The sequence below is a fragment of the Coregonus clupeaformis genome, chromosome 7, assembly GCF_020615455.1.
Source record: "Coregonus clupeaformis isolate EN_2021a chromosome 7, ASM2061545v1, whole genome shotgun sequence".
NCBI classification, from domain to species: Eukaryota; Metazoa; Chordata; class Actinopteri; order Salmoniformes; family Salmonidae; genus Coregonus; species Coregonus clupeaformis.
Genome location: NC_059198.1, coordinates 17,846,260 through 17,867,138, shown reverse-complemented (window position 1 = coordinate 17,867,138; position 20,879 = coordinate 17,846,260). Strand labels below are relative to the sequence as shown.

The following is a 20,879-nucleotide window of genomic DNA, read 5'->3' as shown; positions in this document are numbered from 1 at the left end:
AAACCTCACGTAGTAAATAAGCTATTCATTTTTTTGTTGACCAAATTCGACACTCTCAATTACATTAGTTGTCGATTGAATTGTTAGATACTACTGCACGGTTGGAGCTAGGAACACAAGCATTTCGCTATAAAATGACCAATAAAATTCGATTTGATTTGATTTGATCTCCACACAAAAACTCCTCGCTTGGCGTGCGAAACAACGAAAATACGCCTCCTACTGGAGGGAGAACGATTTTCCGCCGAGTTGGGCCTCTCCCTCTCCCTCTCTGCAGAATCCCCCCTCACAGTGTTTGATTGACAATCAACACGGGTCGAAAACGATAACGCAAATGAGGGAACGAAATTTTAAAATGAAGCATTGTGATTGATTTATTGAATTTGATTGATCATTTGCATTTTGACAGTCTTAAACCAAGTAGAGTATGGAAAAGCATTGTCAATTGCCAATTGATAATTATCTTTCTTTTTGTCACAATTAGTGCTATCACAACAGGGAATGAAATGGGAAACATGAGAAAGGATTTGTCATTTAAGCATTTACATTTTATTTTTAAACGTGTCAGTGTTGTACTGTATAGCACCATAGAAATGAAATATCAAACACATTTAGCTATTTATTTTTCAAATTGGCAGACATTATGCATACTCAATTTTGCAAAATGATAATGATAATCATGCCACTGGGTCTGAACTCCTTCCTATGCAACTGGGTCCTGGACTTCCTGGTAGGCAACATTACCTCCTCCACACTGATTCTCAACACGGGGCCCCACAAGGGTGCGTCCTCAGACCCCTCCTGTATTCCCTGTATACCCACGCCTTCGTGGCCTCACACAGTTCCAACTCCATCATCAAGTTCGCTGACGACACGACAGTGGTAGGCCTGATTACCAACAATGACGAAACGGCCTACAGGTAGGAGGTAGGTACTCTGACGGCATGGTGCCAGGTAAACAACCTCTCCCTCAACATCAGCAAAACAAAGGAGCTGATTGTGGACTTCAGGAGGAACCAGGCTGGACACGCCCCCATCCTCATTAACAGGGTCGCTGTGGAGACGGTCAATAACTTCAAATTCCTTGGGGTACACATCTCAGAGAAGCTGAAATGGTCAAACCACACGAACACCGTGGTGAAGAAGGCATGAAAGTGACTCTTCAACCTCAGGATGCTGAAGAAATTTGTCCTGTCCCTGAGAGCCCTCACAGTGTTCTACAGGAGCAGCATCAAGAGCATACTGTTGGGCTGCATCCCAGCCTGGTACGGCAACTCCACCGCCGTGGACCGCAATGCGCTTCAGAGGATGATACGCGCAGCTGAACGCACCATTGGTTGGGTGCACACTGCCTGCCTTTCAGGACACCTACAACACCAGGTGTCACAGGAAGGCCAAGAAGATCACCAGGGACCCCAGCCACGCCCTGTTCTCCCTGCTTCCATCACTCAGACGCGGGCAGTACAGGAGCATCATGGCAAAAACTGGAAGACTGGCCAATAGTTTCTATAACCAGACAATCAGGCTGCTGAATAGCCACCACTATTCAGCTACCCACTCCCCCTATGGACATCCCCCCACCCCCACCCCACCCCATTCAACGGTCACTTACCTTACCTGCTGCTCCCCCTGTGGACATTTTCCCCCCACTCCCTTAACTGACTTTTACTCTGCCCCCACCCCAATGACATTCATCACTGTTGCAGTTGTTAATATGTTTATTATTATTATTTGCATTGTTTTATTTCACTTGGTCCCCACACCCCCTCAATGATAATTTAGTCTGACGGCCGCTCCCCCTATGTCACTCCCCCACACCCCCTCAACAGTCTTTACTCTGCCTCCACCCCAATGGACATTTATTTATTCATCCCTGCTACAGTTGTTATTATGTATATAGTGCTATTTATATTTACATCGGTGTTGTTTTTTATTACCATTTTCATTGTTTTATTTCACTTGGTCCTGCATGTTGGAGCTCGGAGGCTAAGATTTGCACTGTACCCTGCAATCACACCTGCAACCCTGTACATGTATGTGACTATTAAACAATCTGAATCTGGATCAGAATATATATTTTTGCATTTCAATTAGAATTTTGTCACAAAAAAATGTATACCAATTTAGGAAACATGATATTAATTTAGAATTTTACCATTTGCATTTCCAATTGCTTCCATAACCCCGTAACGCGTACGCAGTATAGCCTTTTTGTCTGCTAACAAACCAAACCAATCAGGTGGTTGTTCGATGAAACAAAGCAATCTGCAATATTAAAGCTGATCTACCCCCTAAATAATTTGGTGATACACAAAGCAACTCAAACAACAATGAAATTGCATCAATGATGTCAAAAATGTTTTATACATCTCCCATTTGGCATGTCTCTTGTGAAGCTTCTTCTTCTTCTTCTTCTTCTTCTTCTTCTTCTTCTTCTTCTTCTTCTTTTCTTCTTCTTCGGTATTATGGCAGTCCGCAAACAAATATTATATGTGCATGCCACCACCTAATGTATTGGCTGTGTATCAGTTTACTATTTTGTAGTATGAGTTCCTTACACTGTGAAAATAATTCCCTACCAACTAACCCTTCACCCATTAAAACCTCACCACTATTCCACTACCCTGGCCCTATCTGATTCTACTCCAGGCCAGCAGCCTGGGAGGACGGGACACTATCTTTCAAAACATCTTGTAACTCTTCTGTAGTAAAAATCCATATGCCCAAGTACTTCTCTGCAACTGCCACCACAACATCTATCCTCTGTGATTTACGTTCCATTCCTGCGGTACAATTGACAAACATAGCCAAGAACGACAAAAAAATAACCTTACTGAAGCACATTTTATTCCTATCACTCTCTATTGGCCTCGGCCTACTCACAGGGATCCTCTTAGGATCCCTCACCCTGGACCCATCTTCCTCTGCGCTCCCTCTGGATGGCAGAAACGCAAAAAATCAACACTATTCCACTTTGAGTCTCTTTCACCAACCCAAAATTCCCCAACCTCTTCTCCACCCAACCTGACACAACATATGGATCAGCCAGAAGGCAAGAATCCATCTCACTCCCACTGGGCTAAAATCATTTTTATCACCATCGGGACAAGGCTCAAACTTGGTGGTCTTCACCGCACCTGCCACCGCAATTCATTCATCCTCACTCTCGTCATGTTCAATTTCCTTCTGCAGCACTCCATATTTACTCATAATATGTTCCACTTTCTTCCTTTTTTTCCTGCCCCCCTTCTTACCAACCTCTATGGGGTCCTCTGACTCCATCTCCAAATCCGACAACCATTCGGCCGTACCCGCCATCTTGTCTCACATGACTGTCCACACCAGAGTGGAGACCATAACCTCTTGTGATGCCGTTCATGGTTTCATCCAAATATCTTCCAATTTTATGAAAAACATGATTTTGACTGTTCATGATCTTTAAGAAAAGACAAATTCACAGCATCTTCTAGCAACAAAATGCCATTCAATTACTGGAAAATGAACAATATCCTCTTTACAGTGCAGCTCATTAGTGACACATGCTCTTACAAAGTTTGCAGAACAGACAGTGTCAAAGGAAGTAGAACCATCAAACCCTTAAACTGCTACAACACATATATTTGACCACGTCCCCAAATATGCTAATGAGCCCCACCAGTACATTGCCCCCACCTATCAAAGCGCAGTGATGATCGTACCTTATATTCAAAATATTGGGTAGAACATTTCCCATTATACAAGGTACCAAATTGTACCATGTGAGTTCAAATATGTACCTGTGAAGTATACCTTTGACGTTTTTGTACCCCAGGGAACAATACTGTACCCTAACCATACTCTTAATTTTTTTGTGCTCTGGAGAATCATTGATGCACTCAACGAAGAGGTTGCAAGTTCAAATCCCCAAAGCATTCCTGTATACTTTATGTTGAGTGTCCTTGAGCACTGCTAGTTTGACGTTGATGTAACATTGATGGTGATAATTGGACGATTATTTACTTGATTCTGGGCAGCTTTTAGCAAAGTGCAGGAATGTATTCTTACCAATTAGTCTGTGGCCTTATCTATTTTATGCTCACAGACCTGGTGATGTAGCAGGACATGTAGCAGGACATTTCAGGTTGCTAGCGACCAAGAGGTTTTAAGTTCAAATCTCTGTTAAGGTTGAGTCCCAAGTGTGGCCACAGTATAAAACAATACTTTTTATTTTATACACTAATATTAATCAAAATACAGCAGCATTCTGTCATTTTATGGAAATAACACCTTCAAGTTGTTGTATATACTTTAGGCAAAGTGCAAAAATGTATTATTGACAATATACAGTATGTATAACCAATCTTCATCATGTCCACAGACCTGGTGGCGTAGCAGGAATTTCAGGTACCTAGCCACCAAAAGGTTGTGAGTTTAAATCCCAAGTGAGTAATCCAGGGGACCAAGACTCAATGTTCTAAAAACGTTCTTGGGGATGTCCCTGGAACAAACCAGGAAGCAGATAAAACCTGTAAGGAACCATGACTGTTTAAATTGAAGTAATGTCAATCATGCAGTTGACGCCTTGGTTTTCACATGTGCTAAAATGTTGTCACGTGTAGTTTCATGGTATCACATGTTGAAATGTTCCATCCCCATGTTGTCACATTTATTTTATATGAAATCATGTTTTCCTGTGCTCACATGATGTCACGTGCAGTTTCATGTCATCACATGTTGCATCCCCATGTTTTCACATTTATTTCACATGCAGGGGTGTCATGCACCCCAAAAATCTGTAGGGGCACAAAGTAGGTGAGGATGGCTGGGGAGTGGTCTGTAGGGGGGGTAGGCCATAAATCCAGAAATGTTTCCTGCAATCTAGAGCCATAATCATTATGCTTAATTCTATGTCTGCATATCTAAGCATACCTATTGAGCTGTATGTGTCCTCCTGACTGGTGTTAATTTGTTTTACTTCTCTGCATCACTGCTAAAATCTGGTTAAAGGATAGAAAGGAATGTGAGTCTTATTCAGTACATTTAGTAATGGGTTGCTTTTCTAAAGTCTACCAACCTTGCCAGCAGGCATACCAGCTAAGATAGTTAGACAAGCTAGCTACTCTAACTTGATTGATAGCCTGAAATGAGTCTACCAACCTTGCCAGCAGGCATACCAGCTAAGATAGTTAGACAAGCTAGCTACTCTAACTTGATTGATAGCCTGAAATGGTTTCTTGGTAGCTAGTTATGAGGTTGGGAGATTGGGAACCTATCTGGGATAGCCAAAGCCAACTTCATAAAATTGCTAGGTGGCTAGTACAAAACAAAAACAAACAAACAAACAAACCAAAAATATATATATACAATGGGGAGAACAAGTATTTGATCAACTGCCGATTTTGCAGGTTTTCCTACTTACAAAGCATGTAGAGGTCTGTAATTTTTATCATAGGTACACTTCAACTGTGAGAGACGGAATCTAAAACAAAAATCCAGAAAATCACATTGTATGATTTTTAAGTAATTAATTTGAATTTTATTGCATGACATAAGTATTTGATACATCAGAAAAGCAGAACTTAATATTTGGTACAGAAACCTTTGTTTGCAATTACAGAGATCATACGTTTCCTGTAGGTCTTGACCAGGTTTGCACACACTGCAGCATGGATTTAGGCCCACTCCTCCTTACAGACCTTCTCCAGATCCTTCAGGTTTCGGGGCTGTCGCTGGGCAATACGGACTTTCAGCTCCCTCCAAAGATTTTCTATTGGGTTCAGGTCTGGAGACTGGCTAGGCCACTCCAGGACCTTGAGATGCTTCTTACGGAGCCACTCCTTAGTTGCCCTGGCTGTGTCCAGTTGAAGCCTATGGTGCACGTCGCCAGCCCGGCCCGGCCCGTTCCTGCTCCCCGCACCAAGCCAGGGGTGCGCGTCGTCAGCCCGGTCCGGCCCATTCCTGCTCCCCGCACCAAGCCTGTGGTGCGCATCGTCAGCCCGGTCCGGCCCGTTCCTGCTCCCCGCACCAAGCCAGGGAGGCGCGTCGTCAGCCCGGTCCGGCCCATTCCTGCTCCCCGCACCAAGCCTGTGGTGCGCATCGTCAGCCCAGTCCGGCCCGTTCCTGCTCCCCGCACCAAGCCAGGGGTGCGCGTCGTCAGCCCGGTCTGGCCCGTTCCTGCTCCCCGCACCAAGCCTGTGGTGCGCATCGTCAGCCCGGTCCGGCCCGTTCCTGCTCCCCGCACCAAGCCAGGGGTGCGCGTCGTCAGCCCGGTCCGGCCCATTCCTGCTTCCCGCACCAAGCCTGGGGTGCGTGTCGTCAGTCCGGCACAGCCCGTGCCCGGTTCACCGGTGCCTGGTCAGGTACCAGTCAGCTGCTCCACACCGGAGCCTAAGCAATCCGCTCCACCGATGTCCAGTCCAGCTCCAGCCAGCGGGGCCAGACCAGACCAGGGGCACTACGGGGGGGTTATTAGAGGGTGGTGGTCACGCCCTGAGCCGGATCCGCCTCCGAGGAGGAATGCCCACCCGGCCCTCCCCTGTTCGGTTTATGTTTGGCGTGGTCGCAGTCCGCGCCTTTGGGGCTCTGGGACTCTTATATGTTGAGCCAGGGTGTGTAGATTCTATGTGTTTGTGTTTCTATGTTAAGATCTAGTTCATGTGTATCTATGTTGGCCGGGGTGGTTCTCAATCAGAGGCAACGAGAATCAGCTGTTGCTTGTTGTCTCTGATTGGGAACCATACTTAGGCAGCCTGTTTGGCACAGTGTATTGTGGGATCTTGTTCCGTGTATGGTTTGTGTTTTGTTACCAAGGACTTCACGTATCGTTTTGTTGTTTTGTTCATGTGGTGAATATTTAATAAAGTATGTTCGCATTCCACGCTGTGCATTGGTCCAATCCTTTCGACGATCGTGACAGAAATTAATGTTTTTCTGTAAGGAATATTGAAACTTGGGATATTATTTGAAGTGCGTCTTAAAATGTATTTCATGTGATGTTTGTTTTTCCGTTCTGTCGACCCTAATAACCATTAGCCTAACTGTTAACGGCTCTTTACACCATCTGCTAAATGACTAAAATGGATGATGAAATAAACCGTAAGTGGAATGTTCCACATTCCAGGACAATTATTGTTACCCACTGCTGGAGTAACATTTCTGTAAAGTATATTATTTGATGTCACAATGTTGGATATTTGAGGGCTGTGCAACAACCCTGCACACAAAGTCAGATAACAAGGCATGGATGTGTCATCATAACATATGGGTCGTTCCACAAATAGAGTACATTTCGCATCCCTTTGATATGTTTACCCCCTAAGGTCGATGTCCGCGCACCACTGAAATATAATTAGCATAATACAAAAGTCCCCATAAAAATCTGTCAGTTTAAACTAGAGAGATCCATCTTTTTGCATTAGATGCGTCTCAATCCACCGCATTCAAGTATGCGTAGCTGCAGCCCAATATGACGACCAGAGTATTGGCGAGTGGGTGTGTTGAAAGGAGTGGGTGTATGAAAAGCAAATCAGCTAATTGGGCAGATTTGTTGCCACTTAAGACTGTTTTGTGTGGCTGATTGGGCTGCACAACTAGTGAATAAGCCAGTGCACCGGTGTTGTATCGACTTGCCTGCTGATCTGAAGTGCTCCCTCCTGGGCAGCTGCACGGTCGTGTTGCTGGCGGTAACTAACGTGGCCATTTTTTCCCTCCCATGATTTTATTTCAAGTAGGATAGCAGCCTACACAATAAATAACTAATAATGATGACCATATAGATGTCACCTTGATACATACAGTCTACTCAATGGGGAGGGCATGAACGGCAACAACACCGAGACACAGTGCCCTTCGCTCCCACTTGCCAAGCATTATTGTCCGGCAACGCGTATGAAGTAGATACCTGGCCAATATCAGGGTGACCGTCACAGTACGTATACGCATACAATACATGAAGCAATAGTACACCCATCAGCAATAAACTCTTAGAAAAAAGGGTTCCAAAGGGATGTCCCCATAGCAGAACCCCTTTTGGCTCCAGGTAGAACCTTTTTTGGTTCCAGGTAAAACCCTTTTGGGTTCCATGTAGAACCCTCTGTAGAAAGGGTTCTACATGGAACCCAAAAGGGTTATACCTGGAACCAAATAGGGTTCTTCAAAGGGTTCTCTTATGGGGACAGCCGAAGAACCCTTTTAGGTTCTAGATAGCACCTTTTTTTCTAAGAGTGTACTTTTAATAAAAAATTGTCTGTTTGTTTATTTACAAATATTTGTGTTAAACTAACTCAAACTAACTCGAACTCATCCTCTGGCTTAAAAACTGAATTCCAAACAGAAGACAAAAAAACAGCTCAATCAAAACCATCCGAAACAGTTTGGCCTACAAACTATTATGATCCCTCTATGGAAAGATGAGACTCTCACGAGCACGTGATTCACCCTGCCTTTTTGCTCTAGGACGCCCACAAGCCTCACAAGACTCGTCTGAAGGTCCCCCGGTACCAGTTGAAAAAAGTAAGGGGTTAAATACATGTAAAAATAAAAACAAATGTTTCCTGATCTTTCTTATATCTCTCAGATATAGGACAGACACTTCAGACTTCCTTTTGATTTTTTGGGGGGATGATCTGTTGTTCCATGTAGTGAATCTGTTATTCAATGCGTTTGTATGGGCTAACAGCAGTAAGGCAAAAAAAAAACTGTTTTTATATATTGTTTTGATACTTCAAGGAGTCTTAAAATTCAAAATCAAATAGCAAAATGATCATTGGTATGACCTTCTTAAAACAATTTCATATAGCTTAGTAGAACACCCTATGACAAAGTCCTTTCTGAAGATTATTATTTAATGTAATTAGTGATTCATTTACGTCTGTTCTTTAGTTGAAGGTCAACCCTGTTACATGAACTGAACTCTCGTTTTAACCTCTAAAAGTCTAAGCCGTTAAATCAGAAGGAATAAGGTTTTGAGTGTCTGTCCTATATCTAGGAGATACTGTATAAGAAAGCTCAGGAAATATTTTAGTTTTATTGGACACATATTTAACCCCTTTTTTTTGTTGGCACAAAACTACCTCCATACTTCCGTTTGTTTGTATGGGTTACCTTCAGACGAGTCCAGTGACACTTGTGGGGGCCATAGAGCGGAACAGAGAATGCCATCATGAGAGTCTCCCCTTTCCATAGAGTGGTCAAAAACGTTTGGACGTTACAGACGTTTTCGTGAGAAGACCGATTTTCGGGATATCTCATTGTCTGACAAACTCCTCTCTAGCTCTGCCACCTTTCACCGCAGATGCGGAAGGCCGACATAGGAGGATGTGGTGGATTGGGACACAGCCCATGCAAAACCTGATATCTCTAGCTTAAACTGACTGATTTTGATGGGGATTTTTACAATTATGTTACTGACGCACGGGTGTGTCAATAGACTCTTAAGGATTTTAACATGGTGAAACTATTCCTTTTTTAATTATTCTTTCAAAAGAAACATTGAACATATAATAGTCAAATCATAGTGTAAAAGCAGGTGAGCTGATACTATAACACGTAAACCCTGTTACCGATAGCAGGGTTTGGGTCAATTCGAATTGAAGGCAGTCAATTCAGGAAATAAACTGTAATTCCAATTCAATAACTGCAAAGATTGCATATATTTTCAAAGGCACCTAAATATTTTGTCTTTCCCATTCACCCTCTGAATGGCACACATACTATACACAATCCATGCCTCAATTGTCTTAAGGCTTGAAAATCCTTCTTTAACCTGTCTCCTCACCTTCATCTACACTGATTGAAGGGGATTTAATAACTGACATCAATAAGGGATCACAGCTTTCACTTGGATTCACCTGGTCAATCTATGTCATGGAAAGAGCAGGTGTTCTTAATGTTCTGTGCACTCAATGTACACATCAATTACACAATACATGAAATAAACTGACAAGTAGAAGCTATTTATTTCAAACGTTTTTCCATTTCTGAATTTTTAATTGAAATCACTTCCTGAATTTACTGCTTTCAATTCGGATTGACCCCAACCCCTCGATAGGCTAGAAATGTTTTAACAATGAAAAATGTTTGTGAAGCTTGCATTTAATTGCCCCTCCCTGTTGCACACAGCAAAGTTCCATTCCCCTTTGTCACAAGGGGATTTATAGCTGATTTAAATTGAAAGCCTTAACCCTGTTATGGTCAACCCTGCTACTTTAATGTCCCTTTATTTGCACTTACTGTAGTCATTTTTTTATTTCACCCCTTGAGATGGGAAAACATGTTTTTTATGAAGTTGAACAGAATGTTCAAATTAGGTGAAACAAATGTTTGTTGTTGTTTTCTTACCAAGTTACACTACCCAAAATGTACTCTATTCGTGGAATGACCAATATAGCAATGAACAATTAATTGTAATACTGCTCTAAAATTGCTCAGAAATGTCTTCATCATTGGTGTTTTTGCTTTTGCTTTAATCTAAACAATTTCTCATTAATGCATGTTCTGTTTTGATATCTATGTTTTGATATTTTCATTAAAACAGATCAAACAATTATATTATATCAGTGGAAAATGTATTGTAGCTTTATTTAGTCATTTCAAGAATAGAAGATCAAGATACATTTCTTAATCAAAATCAAATTAAAACCCACTGCTGTAAGAAACTCATGCATATTTGCCCACTGCATAATAAAATATTGTACCTGTTAATCACTCAATATGATAAGAGGTGTCCTATTGCCTGGTTTAATTTATCCTACTCCTGGATGTGGGTCGTAAAGTCATTAACAGATTGAGATTTAGCAGAAATAATGTTTGTGTATCTACTCAGGCAAACAGTGGACATGGTGATCTAGGGGGGTATTGTGCAGGCCCAATGATGAGTTCCGTGCCTCATATAAACTCCTTCTGTCCTTTGTGTATAATGTGATATTGGCTACAGATGTTATGAAGGCTGTATAAACTCTGATCCTATCAGAAAGCATGAGTAAATCTGAGTCCCTCTGTGAAACTTTATGAGTCAGTTACACATCAAATAAAGCCTGGAAAGAGCTGAGCAGGGCTCCGTACCAAATGGTGCCCTATTCCCTATAATGTACTACTTTTGACCAGAGCCCCTGGGCCCTGGTCAAAAGTAGTCCACTATAAAAGGAATAGGGTAGCATTTGGGACGTACCCTTGATATCTTTTCGTGAGGGGTATGTCATTGTATAAACACAACACTATATTTGTTCTGAACAAAAGAAAGAACATTTATTCAAACTCATCTGAGTTTTCTAGATTGTGGTCAGGTCTTGTCCTCCAATAACAGTTGACTTCATGTTTTTTATTGCAGTAAAAGCTTATGGTTGCAACAGCCAGCTGCAACCTCAATTAGCCCTCTCAGCTGGGAATTGCTGTAATGTTCAATAGCTTCACTTAACGATTTGTGGATATTCCAAACAAACATTTACATTTACATTTTAGTAATTTAGCAGACACTCTTATCCAGAGTGACTTACAGTAAACCTTTATCAACAAAGTGAGAAGGGGTTGGTTTCAGAGTGGCCACATATTATGACAGGAAGTAGCCAAAGTACTTTGTGTAAACCCTTAATGGCATGACTCAGAAATGATGGGATATAAATAACCTCATCAATCTTCCTGACAGACATTCACATCCTTATTTTTATCCCTGCACTTTTGAAATGATGATGGGTTATTGATTGTGTTCTTGTTATTAGATTCCATCCCTCCTAAAATTGGATGATATTTCAGGGAATTATATATTTCTGATAAAAAAGGTATTCAGCTGCCAGGTGATCAGAAACGTTATCTTTAGTATTAGCTTATGATAGATTTTTTGTGACTTGTGTTTATCTTGTACATGCCTCATATAGCATTTGAATCTGTCATGTGTGAATGTTGCTGTTATATATATCTTTATCTTATCCGACTTGCCACAACTACATTTCCCTCTGGGAATGACAAAGTTATTATATTCTATTTAGCTACAGTATATTTATGTTCCCTTCCTGTGATTCAAAATAGTCTATGTACATTGAATTATTATGGATACTTATATTTAATTGTTAACACATTGTATTCATAGGGCAAACTGTCTACAATAGTTATTAGAGATGAACATAATATATACTGAAAATGTATAGTCTGTCTATGATTTCCACAGTATTTTAAGGTCCAAAGCAGCCGTAATTTTAAAAAAAATCAATATCAAATCATTTGTGGGTAACAATTAAGTACCTTACCGTGATTGTTTCCATTAAAATGGTCAAAAAGAAACAAAAATAGCTTCTTTGCAAAGAGCAGTTTCTCAAGCAAGAATTTTGCTAGGACTGTCTGGGACTGGAGTGGGGAGGGGAAAACTGAAAAGTAGCTGTTGGCAGAGAGGTTTGGAACTCTCTTTCTTATTGGTCTACTAGGCTGACTAATTTACTGCCTGGTGATGTCAGTCTGAAATTTCAGGTGGTATTTTCAAACAGCTCTTACACTAAAAGGGCATTATCATCATTTTCACAATTTCACAGTATTATTCCAACCTCATAGTGTGGTAATATATATAAAACACTGGAAAATCACGTTTTTGACTGCACTGGGCCTTTAATGTTTGCAAACTTGGATGGTTCATTAACTTATTTTCTCATTATGATGCGCTTACTCCACATCACCACTTGGGTGCAGTGTTTGCTCAGCGCTTGGAACGGCCACTTTATGTAAGGGACGTTTTTCTGAGCTATTTTTCGTTTCATCCCTGGAATGAAAAAGACAGAAAGTACACGAGTTTCTAAAGATTTCATTCACTAAAGATTCCACACATGATCCAGACATGCGCGTGAAATAGACAGACAGGCAATGGTCATTCATGAATGATTAAAACATGCTGAACTTTGTGATTTTGTATAAAACAAAGTCTGTTGCTTCGCCATGATCATTTCCACGGATTGTTATTTCCCATTATAAAATTCCATTCAACACCTATAGATAATATTGAAAAATTGGATACAACATTTGATATTATTTTTTATAGAATATTATTTGTGAATCTGCGTAGAAGATCCCTATTACAACAAAGTAAATGTTGTATTTTTGAGACATCATTTGAGATAGTTGTAGGCCTACAGGCTACATTTTATAAACAAAATAAATGCTCAAATCCAAATGTGCTCATATAGTTAAAAAAAAAACTTCATAGGCCTCTATGGCTTGTTAAGTAACCCTATATCGTTCGAGCGTGTACATAACAGAGAATAGCCTATGTCTAGGTGCATAATGCCTTGAAGGCATGTAGGCTATATCAAATCCTAAACCTTTTTAGGATAACATTAAATAGAGAGTGAGAATGTACATATTATTTTCCTGTTTCAAATCAACTTTTTCTGTTTCACGTTTTTTTGCTAAAACGCGCCCGTTCAACCATTTCTAGTTCCAGGGTTCCCTGTTTCAGAACCTGAGTACTGGACAGCTCCCGCTCTATTGCCTACCTATCGTGCGCCAATGGGGATGGGGCACAATGAACGCCCTTGACCTTGATCATTTTCACCATATATGGCTATAATTGAAGGATGGATCAGGTTGGCTTTAAGTTTGACGGGGGCGATTTGATTTTAGTCATTTGATTGAGGTATTGAAATGAACCACGCACATTGACCTCACTTGGCATACCGCCCTATCTATGCCACGCTGACAAATATTAGCATTCATTCATTGTCCCACAATTACGTGATTGAACTAAACATGCATTTGCACTTTATGACTCGGGCCATCTCATTGACTGGGAAGGAAAAGTACTACAGTATTACATTCCGAGAGGATGGGGGCAATGACGTAGATAGTATCCCCTAACGTGACTAGTGAAAAAGGCATGCCATTGGATTCAAGAATAAAAAAGCCGAGGGAAGCAGGTCTTCAGAACAAAAAGTTTCCTCTGTGAAGACAAATGTTTGGCCTCTTTCTCCCGGGGTTGTGTGCATACCGAGATCCGAGAATCGCGTTTTATGTGTGACCGCACAGAGGGTTGGACAAATTGAAGGAGCAACAGGAGGTGGCAGAGACGCTTTTCAGAAGAAGCAAGGAGATAGAGAGAGAGGGAAGGAGAGAAAGGGAGAGAGAGAGACTATCTCACTCTCCCAGTCGTAGTTGCAACCGGATCGCATTCAGCGTCTCTCTCGACACTGCAATAGGTACGTGATGCTTTCCGAACTTTTACGCACACAAATCGAGAATACAGCAACAGGCTTGGGTACTTTAGAATGTTTGGAGGTAATGTTTGGAGGTAATGTTAAGCACTTTAGAATGTTTGGGGTAAGACAATTTTAGGTAATTTGAGGCACTGTTGAATAGAAGGGGATAGATGGGGAGTTTGAATCATTTTTGTAAGCGTATTACATTATTCTCCAAAATTGAAGAAAAACCTATCCATTCTAAAAATATGCATTAATTTCGTTTTTCCTCACTCTGACTGTGGAAATGTTAGATAGTCTTCGCACATTTAACGTTGTGATAATTTTTTTCGCAGCAGGACAATGTCTAGTAAAGCGACTTTAGCCTTACTCATCTATGGAATCATAATGCACTACAGTGTCTACTGCTCACCTCTCGGGCTAAACTATCCTAACCTTAGGTAGGTACCTGTTCACCTCTCCTTCAACTGAGCATCTCTGCATGTAAAGGATTAGTAAACTGAATATTGGCAAACGTATTGTTTCTGCTGCTGAGCGCCGGTGACGAGCACAGTAGTTGTTTGTTTATCAGTTATACCTACAACCACATAGGTATATAGACCTATGCCATTTATTGCTACACAATTATTTTTTTCGTTCAATCAATGTCTGTAGAATTTTTATTTCTTTTATATCTAAATTAATACGCAATGTTTTTTTATTTATTTCCAGAGCATCTTATTAATTTGGGTATACAATTAATGCTATAGCCTACATTGGAAGATACTGGTATATGTGTTTTATTTTGAGTGTGAATATACTGAAATGTTTTGTTATGAGGGGCTTTAGAGCACTTGGAATCATATCCCTGGAACAGGGCATATTAGCAGCTATTGGTAGATCAAGCGTCTGATACAGAACTGTAGCTCTGCGTGTAGACACGTCCCATGGGAATGACAGAGAGGAGTAATTTTCAGAGGCATGAGGCAAACGGGGGAGCCACTAATTCACAGAATAACAAAGTCGATGTATTGTGTATTCTCTTAACTAAGAAGTAATAATCTGCATCATTTTATTTTAGAATGACAACCAAACATTTTATTTTTGTTTTTGAGATCTGGTTATGATGTTATTTAATTCACAATGGCAAATTTTTTAAATGAAACGTTTTTTTCTTCCTATTTCCGATGGGTTCGGGTTTGGTTGCCTTTGGGGGGCTATAGCCTATGCTTGCACTATATTTGTTCTGTAAGGTGTTGCAGCCAAATTAGGATTGGTCGATAGCAATTACAATTATTTAACATTTAAGCAGATACATGTTGGCTATTGTATCAAATATTTTTTTCATGACTCTTATTTCTTAACATAAAATATAGGCTACAATCTATAAATACATTAGTCATTTATTTCAGTGTTTGTTTTCAGAATTGGTTTAGTCATGATTATGCATGATTAAGCCCATATCAAAAAGCATATAATATTCAAATGCATTTTCGATTTCAGACTTGAAAATGAGGTTTATGACGAGGATGGGAATTCGTTACCGGACTTGGCTTTTGACAGTGATCAAATTGCTATAAGAAGTCCCCCGTCTGTGGCTGACGACTTGTACACTTTATACTACCCACCGGAGAAAAGGTGACTATCATTATCACTATACTCAACTTATTATTTGTAATGTTGTTGACATTCATGCTAGACATTTCATTATTTGGGCTCGTATTTCTGTTCATCTATGTTATATGTTGTGTGTTAGTAAATGTACTGTACTGTCAAGAATCACATTTTTTATAGAATCTTCTGATGGAAATGCCTATAGTAAATTCCCCTTTAAAAGAACAAACTTCCCAAATTTTCATTGCAGCAAGATAGGGTGGTGGTGGGGGGAGGGGCGGTATTCCAATGAAGCTGATCGGAAAGCTTTTGTAGTAGAATGTAGTAGAAAGTAGGCTATTTACTAAGAAAACTTAAACAGAACTAAACACTTTTAATCTGAACTGGCCATTTCCAAAGTCATAAAAGTAACCAGCATAGTTCACTATTTAAGCTCACATTTTGGAAAGCAGCTCATATGACGCGTTGGATTTGGTATAGGCTACAGTAATGTTGCCACTTAACGCTGGGTGTGTGTTGAGTGTGATCATTTATTGTTTGGCGTTTTATCATCCCAGAACGGAAAGGCATGCAGACGGAATGTTTAATAAAGCCTACAGGAAAGCGCTGGGTCAGTTATCAGCAAGAAAATATCTCCATTCTCTGATGGCAAAGCGTGTAGGGTAAGGACATCTTCTTGGTTGTCGTCTCTTATTTTGTGATCTAAGTTATTTTTGGTGTTCGTTTTTCTTTTAACTCTGATATTCATTCTGTTTCGTTTAATTTTCCCGTGTGTCTATCTATGTGTGTGGTCTTCCCACCTGAATTTGACGCCTTTACGCGCAGAGTATGTTGACTTTGATTATATCTTCGAGAGTGCAAACCGGGTGCGGCGTTAGATCGAATCGGTGAATCTCAGTGCTGATATTGTCTCTTTAAGGAGCAAAGCACAGGATCCACGTGGCTGAATACATTTAATTTTCATTATGAATAATTCATGTAGTGGATTAGTCCCAAGGGTTTAATATAAATATAGGCTTAAATTATTCCTTACAACATCCTCAACCAGCCAGCCTAACCATGATGATATCGAAATAAAAATATATTTGGGAGGATTTATTAAAAATGTAAGTTTAAATCAGACATGTGCAGTGCAGTCTATGGGCTACAGTCCTCCGAGGCAGGGTATACGTCTCATAACAGTGAAAACTCTTCTGCTCTTCCCATTTCTAGTGGAGGGAGCACCATGGAAGATGACTCAGAGCCTCTGTCAAAGCGACATTCGGATGGGATCTTCACAGATAGCTACAGCCGCTACCGAAAGCAAATGGCAGTCAAGAAATACCTGGCAGCAGTCCTTGGGAAAAGGTATAGACAGAGATATAGAAACAAAGGACGCCGGCTAGCGTATTTGTAGCGTTGCTAACCCAAACTACCATGTGTGTACAGCCCAGATCAAGTCATTTTGAGATAACTGAACAATCAGTGGATCGCTCTTGTGTTCTTTAAACATGTATTTATGTATGAAGTAAAGCCATTAAAATGAATATTTTGATAATAATATTGTTTTTCTTTTGTACTTAAGCACTTGAGAACGCACAGATCTACTTTGTGGACCAATCTTTTTGTTCAACCTAAATATAGCCTATATTTATTTATTTTTAGACCTACTTATAAAAGAAGATAAAATTATGGGCAAATGATCAATATGCTCTTTACCCTGTATTTTAAAAATTTAAATCTACGAATGTGAGGAAAATAAATAGTTTAAAAGACAATTAATGTATTGAATGTTACTTTTTGGCAACTGAAATTAAGAGCTTAGTGTCTTTATTTACAACAGCCCTGAAGACTTAGGTTTTCAAGACATAGACTTTGATGCCCTCCCGGATGGGGATGAGTTTGAGGCTATTTTGGGAGACTGGCTGAAACAGTTCTCTCCCGAATTTCCGGTGAGTTCCAGGCTCTTTCCCAAGGCCTTGTCTTGAGGGATGTCTCCTGTCCCTCCTTCTTTTTCTCACCTTACCCTAAACCTGTGACCTTACACTCCAAATACTGTATAAAACCCAATCGCCTTCTTTCCTCTTTTGTGCTCCTGTCTCTCTAGAGATACTGTATCTACTATATTCACACCTATATAATGCATGTCAAGCATGCATGTACAGAATATGTATGAACGTGAATATAGCTGCATAGATATGTTATACACATATAACGTGTGTGGATATACTGTATATCTTTTTAAATTCCCCATAAATATCCTATCAGAGGCTGTAGGATAATAATGTGATGTCAAACAGTATTATAAATTAATTAATTATTTAAGACCAAAACAGACATGACCCAACTGGCTTTAGAAGCCTTACATATGGTGGTAATCCAGCCACTAAAGTGAAATACTTGTTAGAATGACCCTTTGACCCCTATATGACCCCTATATAAGATGAGGACCAGAGTGCTTTTGAGCTTTTTCTTTTCTTCCTGTTGTTCTTCTTCTTCAGTGTTAATGAAAATAAGCTTACACTTTTGAACTTTGTGCGAAGTATCTTGTGTTCCTCTCTAGTGCTATCCATGTGTTTGAAAAGCTCTTGAAAACCTGGAATGCTGTTAAAGGTTTTCCATATGTCTCTTCTCGCCACATAAGAAGTATCATGAACATAGAATAACCTAGAATGTCATCGGACTGAAAAGAAGGAAAGAAAAAATTCAGAACGTTTCGACTAACATGATACTTTTTATATGGTTTCATTTAATTTCACAAATGTTGTTATTTTTCATGAGGAACATTGCAGAGGCAATTTGAAGACGTATGTGTTGCACCTTCCTGGTTGGTCTACTGTGCTTCCCCTCTATTGTCATGTGAACCAATGTGAAGCTAGACCGCATGATTAAAGTAATTGCACTAGCCACCAAATCTGTGCAAACTACTGCAATTGGATGGTTTTGTTTGCTCACTGATTGAGGTATATACATATCTGTGTTTTCTGGATGTTGTGTTGTTTTTGTTCTCTCCCCAACATTACTGCACAATGTGTGTGATTGAACGTCTCACCCCTGTCCTCTGTCGAGGAAACTCAGATGAATGTACTGCAGGGGAGAAGCTCTTAGAAATAGTATTGTCATGTTTTCCTTTTAGTCTCTTCTCAATGGGACTTGAGGCAAGATTTTGTTACATTCCAATGTATTATATGCCAAAAACAATTCTTGAATGATCGTTGTTTTGAATTACCTATCCTGGCAGCCCAAGTGCAGCACAGTTAAACTTATACCTAATCAACAGTTGGACAAAGCCTTAAATATAATGAACCGTGCCTGTACTATTCTGAACACCACCAATCCCAAACTAGCTTCTCAGTTTACTTGCCTCTTTGCTGTTGATGTAAATTATCACAAGAAGAGTAGCAGAGAGAACCTGTTGAGTGCTAGATAGACCCAAGCATGAGAGGAGGAGTGGGCGGAAGAGAGAGGAAGGAGGATAGTGGGTGCAAGAGGAGAACAAAGAGAAAGAGGGACACAGAGAAAGAGGGAGAGTCCATGACCAATCAATTTGAGAGAGTAAAACAGTGATTTTTGGCAGTGAAAGGGAGTTACAAGGCAAAGGTTTCCACACTTCATTAGAAAAACCTGGCCTCTCGTCTCACTTGTACCCGTCAGTGACATATAGACAATGGTTACTCAAACAGAACAAGCCACACTTCTTCTAACTAGAAGCATGATTGGGTTTGCTACTTCTGTAATAGCCATCACGGGTTTTGGCACTATAAAAAATAGGTAATAAGATAATGAAAAATGTAGCTTCTGAATCCCCACAGTATACTTCCCTTTCCTGGCCCCAACCTCATCAGTCCACTTGCCTAAAAAGCAAGGAGTTCTAACTTCAGTAGTGCACCAGGCAGATTCTAAAGACACTGTAGGTTAGGTTTGAGCTTTGTGACACTGAGCAGTAGAACAAAGTTCTTCGATCTGTGCCTGTGTGTATGAAATCAATCTTTCTTTAATTCTGCATTCCCCTCCAGGCTTTGTGACGCAGGATGCAGCTTGCGGCTGTGGTGCCTTGCTTCGACTTTAAAATCGCCACGAATCACAGATGGCTATTTAGTAGCCCTACAATGCTGCACATCATCAGCTTACATTTCACCCTTTGGTTGTTGTTTTTGTGTTGTGCAGACATTTGATTGGATCTTTAGTGCCATTAGGTGTAGTCTCCGAGCACTCTTGCTCGCAATCATTTCTTTTGGCGGTTGTTTTTTAGAGCACTTAGACTTAGATATTTGTGATAGATAGTTGCAAACATCATGATTACCCTCTCTCCATAATGTGTATCATTTTGAAAGCGCCAACAGCCTTACTAAACGTGAAGATTAAACTTAAAACATATATTTATTGTGTAGAAAATTGATATTAGAGAGTACTATTATAATGAAGAAGAAAAAATGGCGAACCCGCAAGGGTCAAGTCTATAAATGTTTAAAAAAAGGTGTTGTAAGATTTGTATGAATAAATTTTTGTAAACAACACAATTTCGTCTAATCTTTGAAACACATAACACTAGAAGTAGTTATCCTGAGCACGTAGGTGTGGATGCTAGTACAGATAACGCTGCAGCACCATTTATATACAACAATACACAACAATTGTTAGCTAATCTTAGTCCCACTCCACATATTATAGTGTATCCGTCCGATAGGTGTACTTTCTCACTAGCCCATCACACCAAAACACCTAAAGAGAGACAGATTACAGAGGAGGAAGACAGAGGAGGAGAAAACTAAATGAAAGAGGACAAGAGGAGAGTTTTTTTTGAATAGGCACCTAATGGGTATCACAGAATAGGGGCCTGAATAATTATCTTAAACTATCAACAAACAAAAACAACAACAAATGGATATAGAAGGAACCAAGTGTCCATAACTAGTCTTCTAAAAACACAGAGTTAAACATACTCATGTTGTGCTGCTAAAAGTATAAAACGTAATTTCCCTTGCTGACTATGAATGCCTTACTAAACAAATAAACAAATTATTATAAATAGTAAATCTACAATAAATGAACATCAAGGTGCTCAGCGATACCAGCTACCCATAGGAATCATGGGTATATGGATGAAAAACCCAGACTGCTACCTCTGCCCTGGTTTCAGAGAATTATAGAACACTA

The 20,879-nt window shown here is 40.2% G+C and overlaps 1 protein-coding gene across 6 annotated transcripts; it reads left to right on the top strand.

Annotated features, from left to right (window-relative positions):
• Positions 1–13,835: 13,835 nt before the first annotated feature.
• LOC121569881 (glucagon family neuropeptides) lies at positions 13,836–20,239 on the top strand. 6 transcript variants are annotated; one of them, XM_041881163.2, is made up of 6 exons: positions 13,838–14,150; positions 14,489–14,590; positions 15,633–15,767; positions 16,301–16,405; positions 16,956–17,090; positions 19,739–20,239. In XM_041881163.2, the coding sequence occupies exons 2-6, from the start codon at positions 14,493–14,495 to the stop codon at positions 20,004–20,006; spliced, it is 741 nt and encodes a 246-aa protein (XP_041737097.1). In that variant the 5' UTR covers positions 13,838–14,150; positions 14,489–14,492; the 3' UTR covers positions 20,007–20,239. The 6 variants fall into 6 exon arrangements, with proteins under 6 accessions (XP_041737101.1, XP_041737097.1, XP_041737096.1 ...); XM_041881162.2 differs by having other exon boundaries at positions 14,486–14,590; XM_041881165.2 differs by having other exon boundaries at positions 14,486–14,590; positions 17,566–19,831.
• Positions 20,240–20,879: the final 640 nt, after the last annotated feature.

Coding starts and splice junctions, on each gene's coding strand:
- LOC121569881 (XM_041881163.2), top strand. CDS start 14,493: ATGTCTAGTAAAGCGACTTTAGCCTTACTCATCTATGGAATCATAATG. Junction 14,591..15,632: donor CTAAACTATCCTAACCTTAG/GTAGGTACCTGT, acceptor TTTCGATTTCAG/ACTTGAAAATGAGGTTTATG. Junction 15,768..16,300: donor TACTACCCACCGGAGAAAAG/GTGACTATCATT, acceptor TTATCATCCCAG/AACGGAAAGGCATGCAGACG.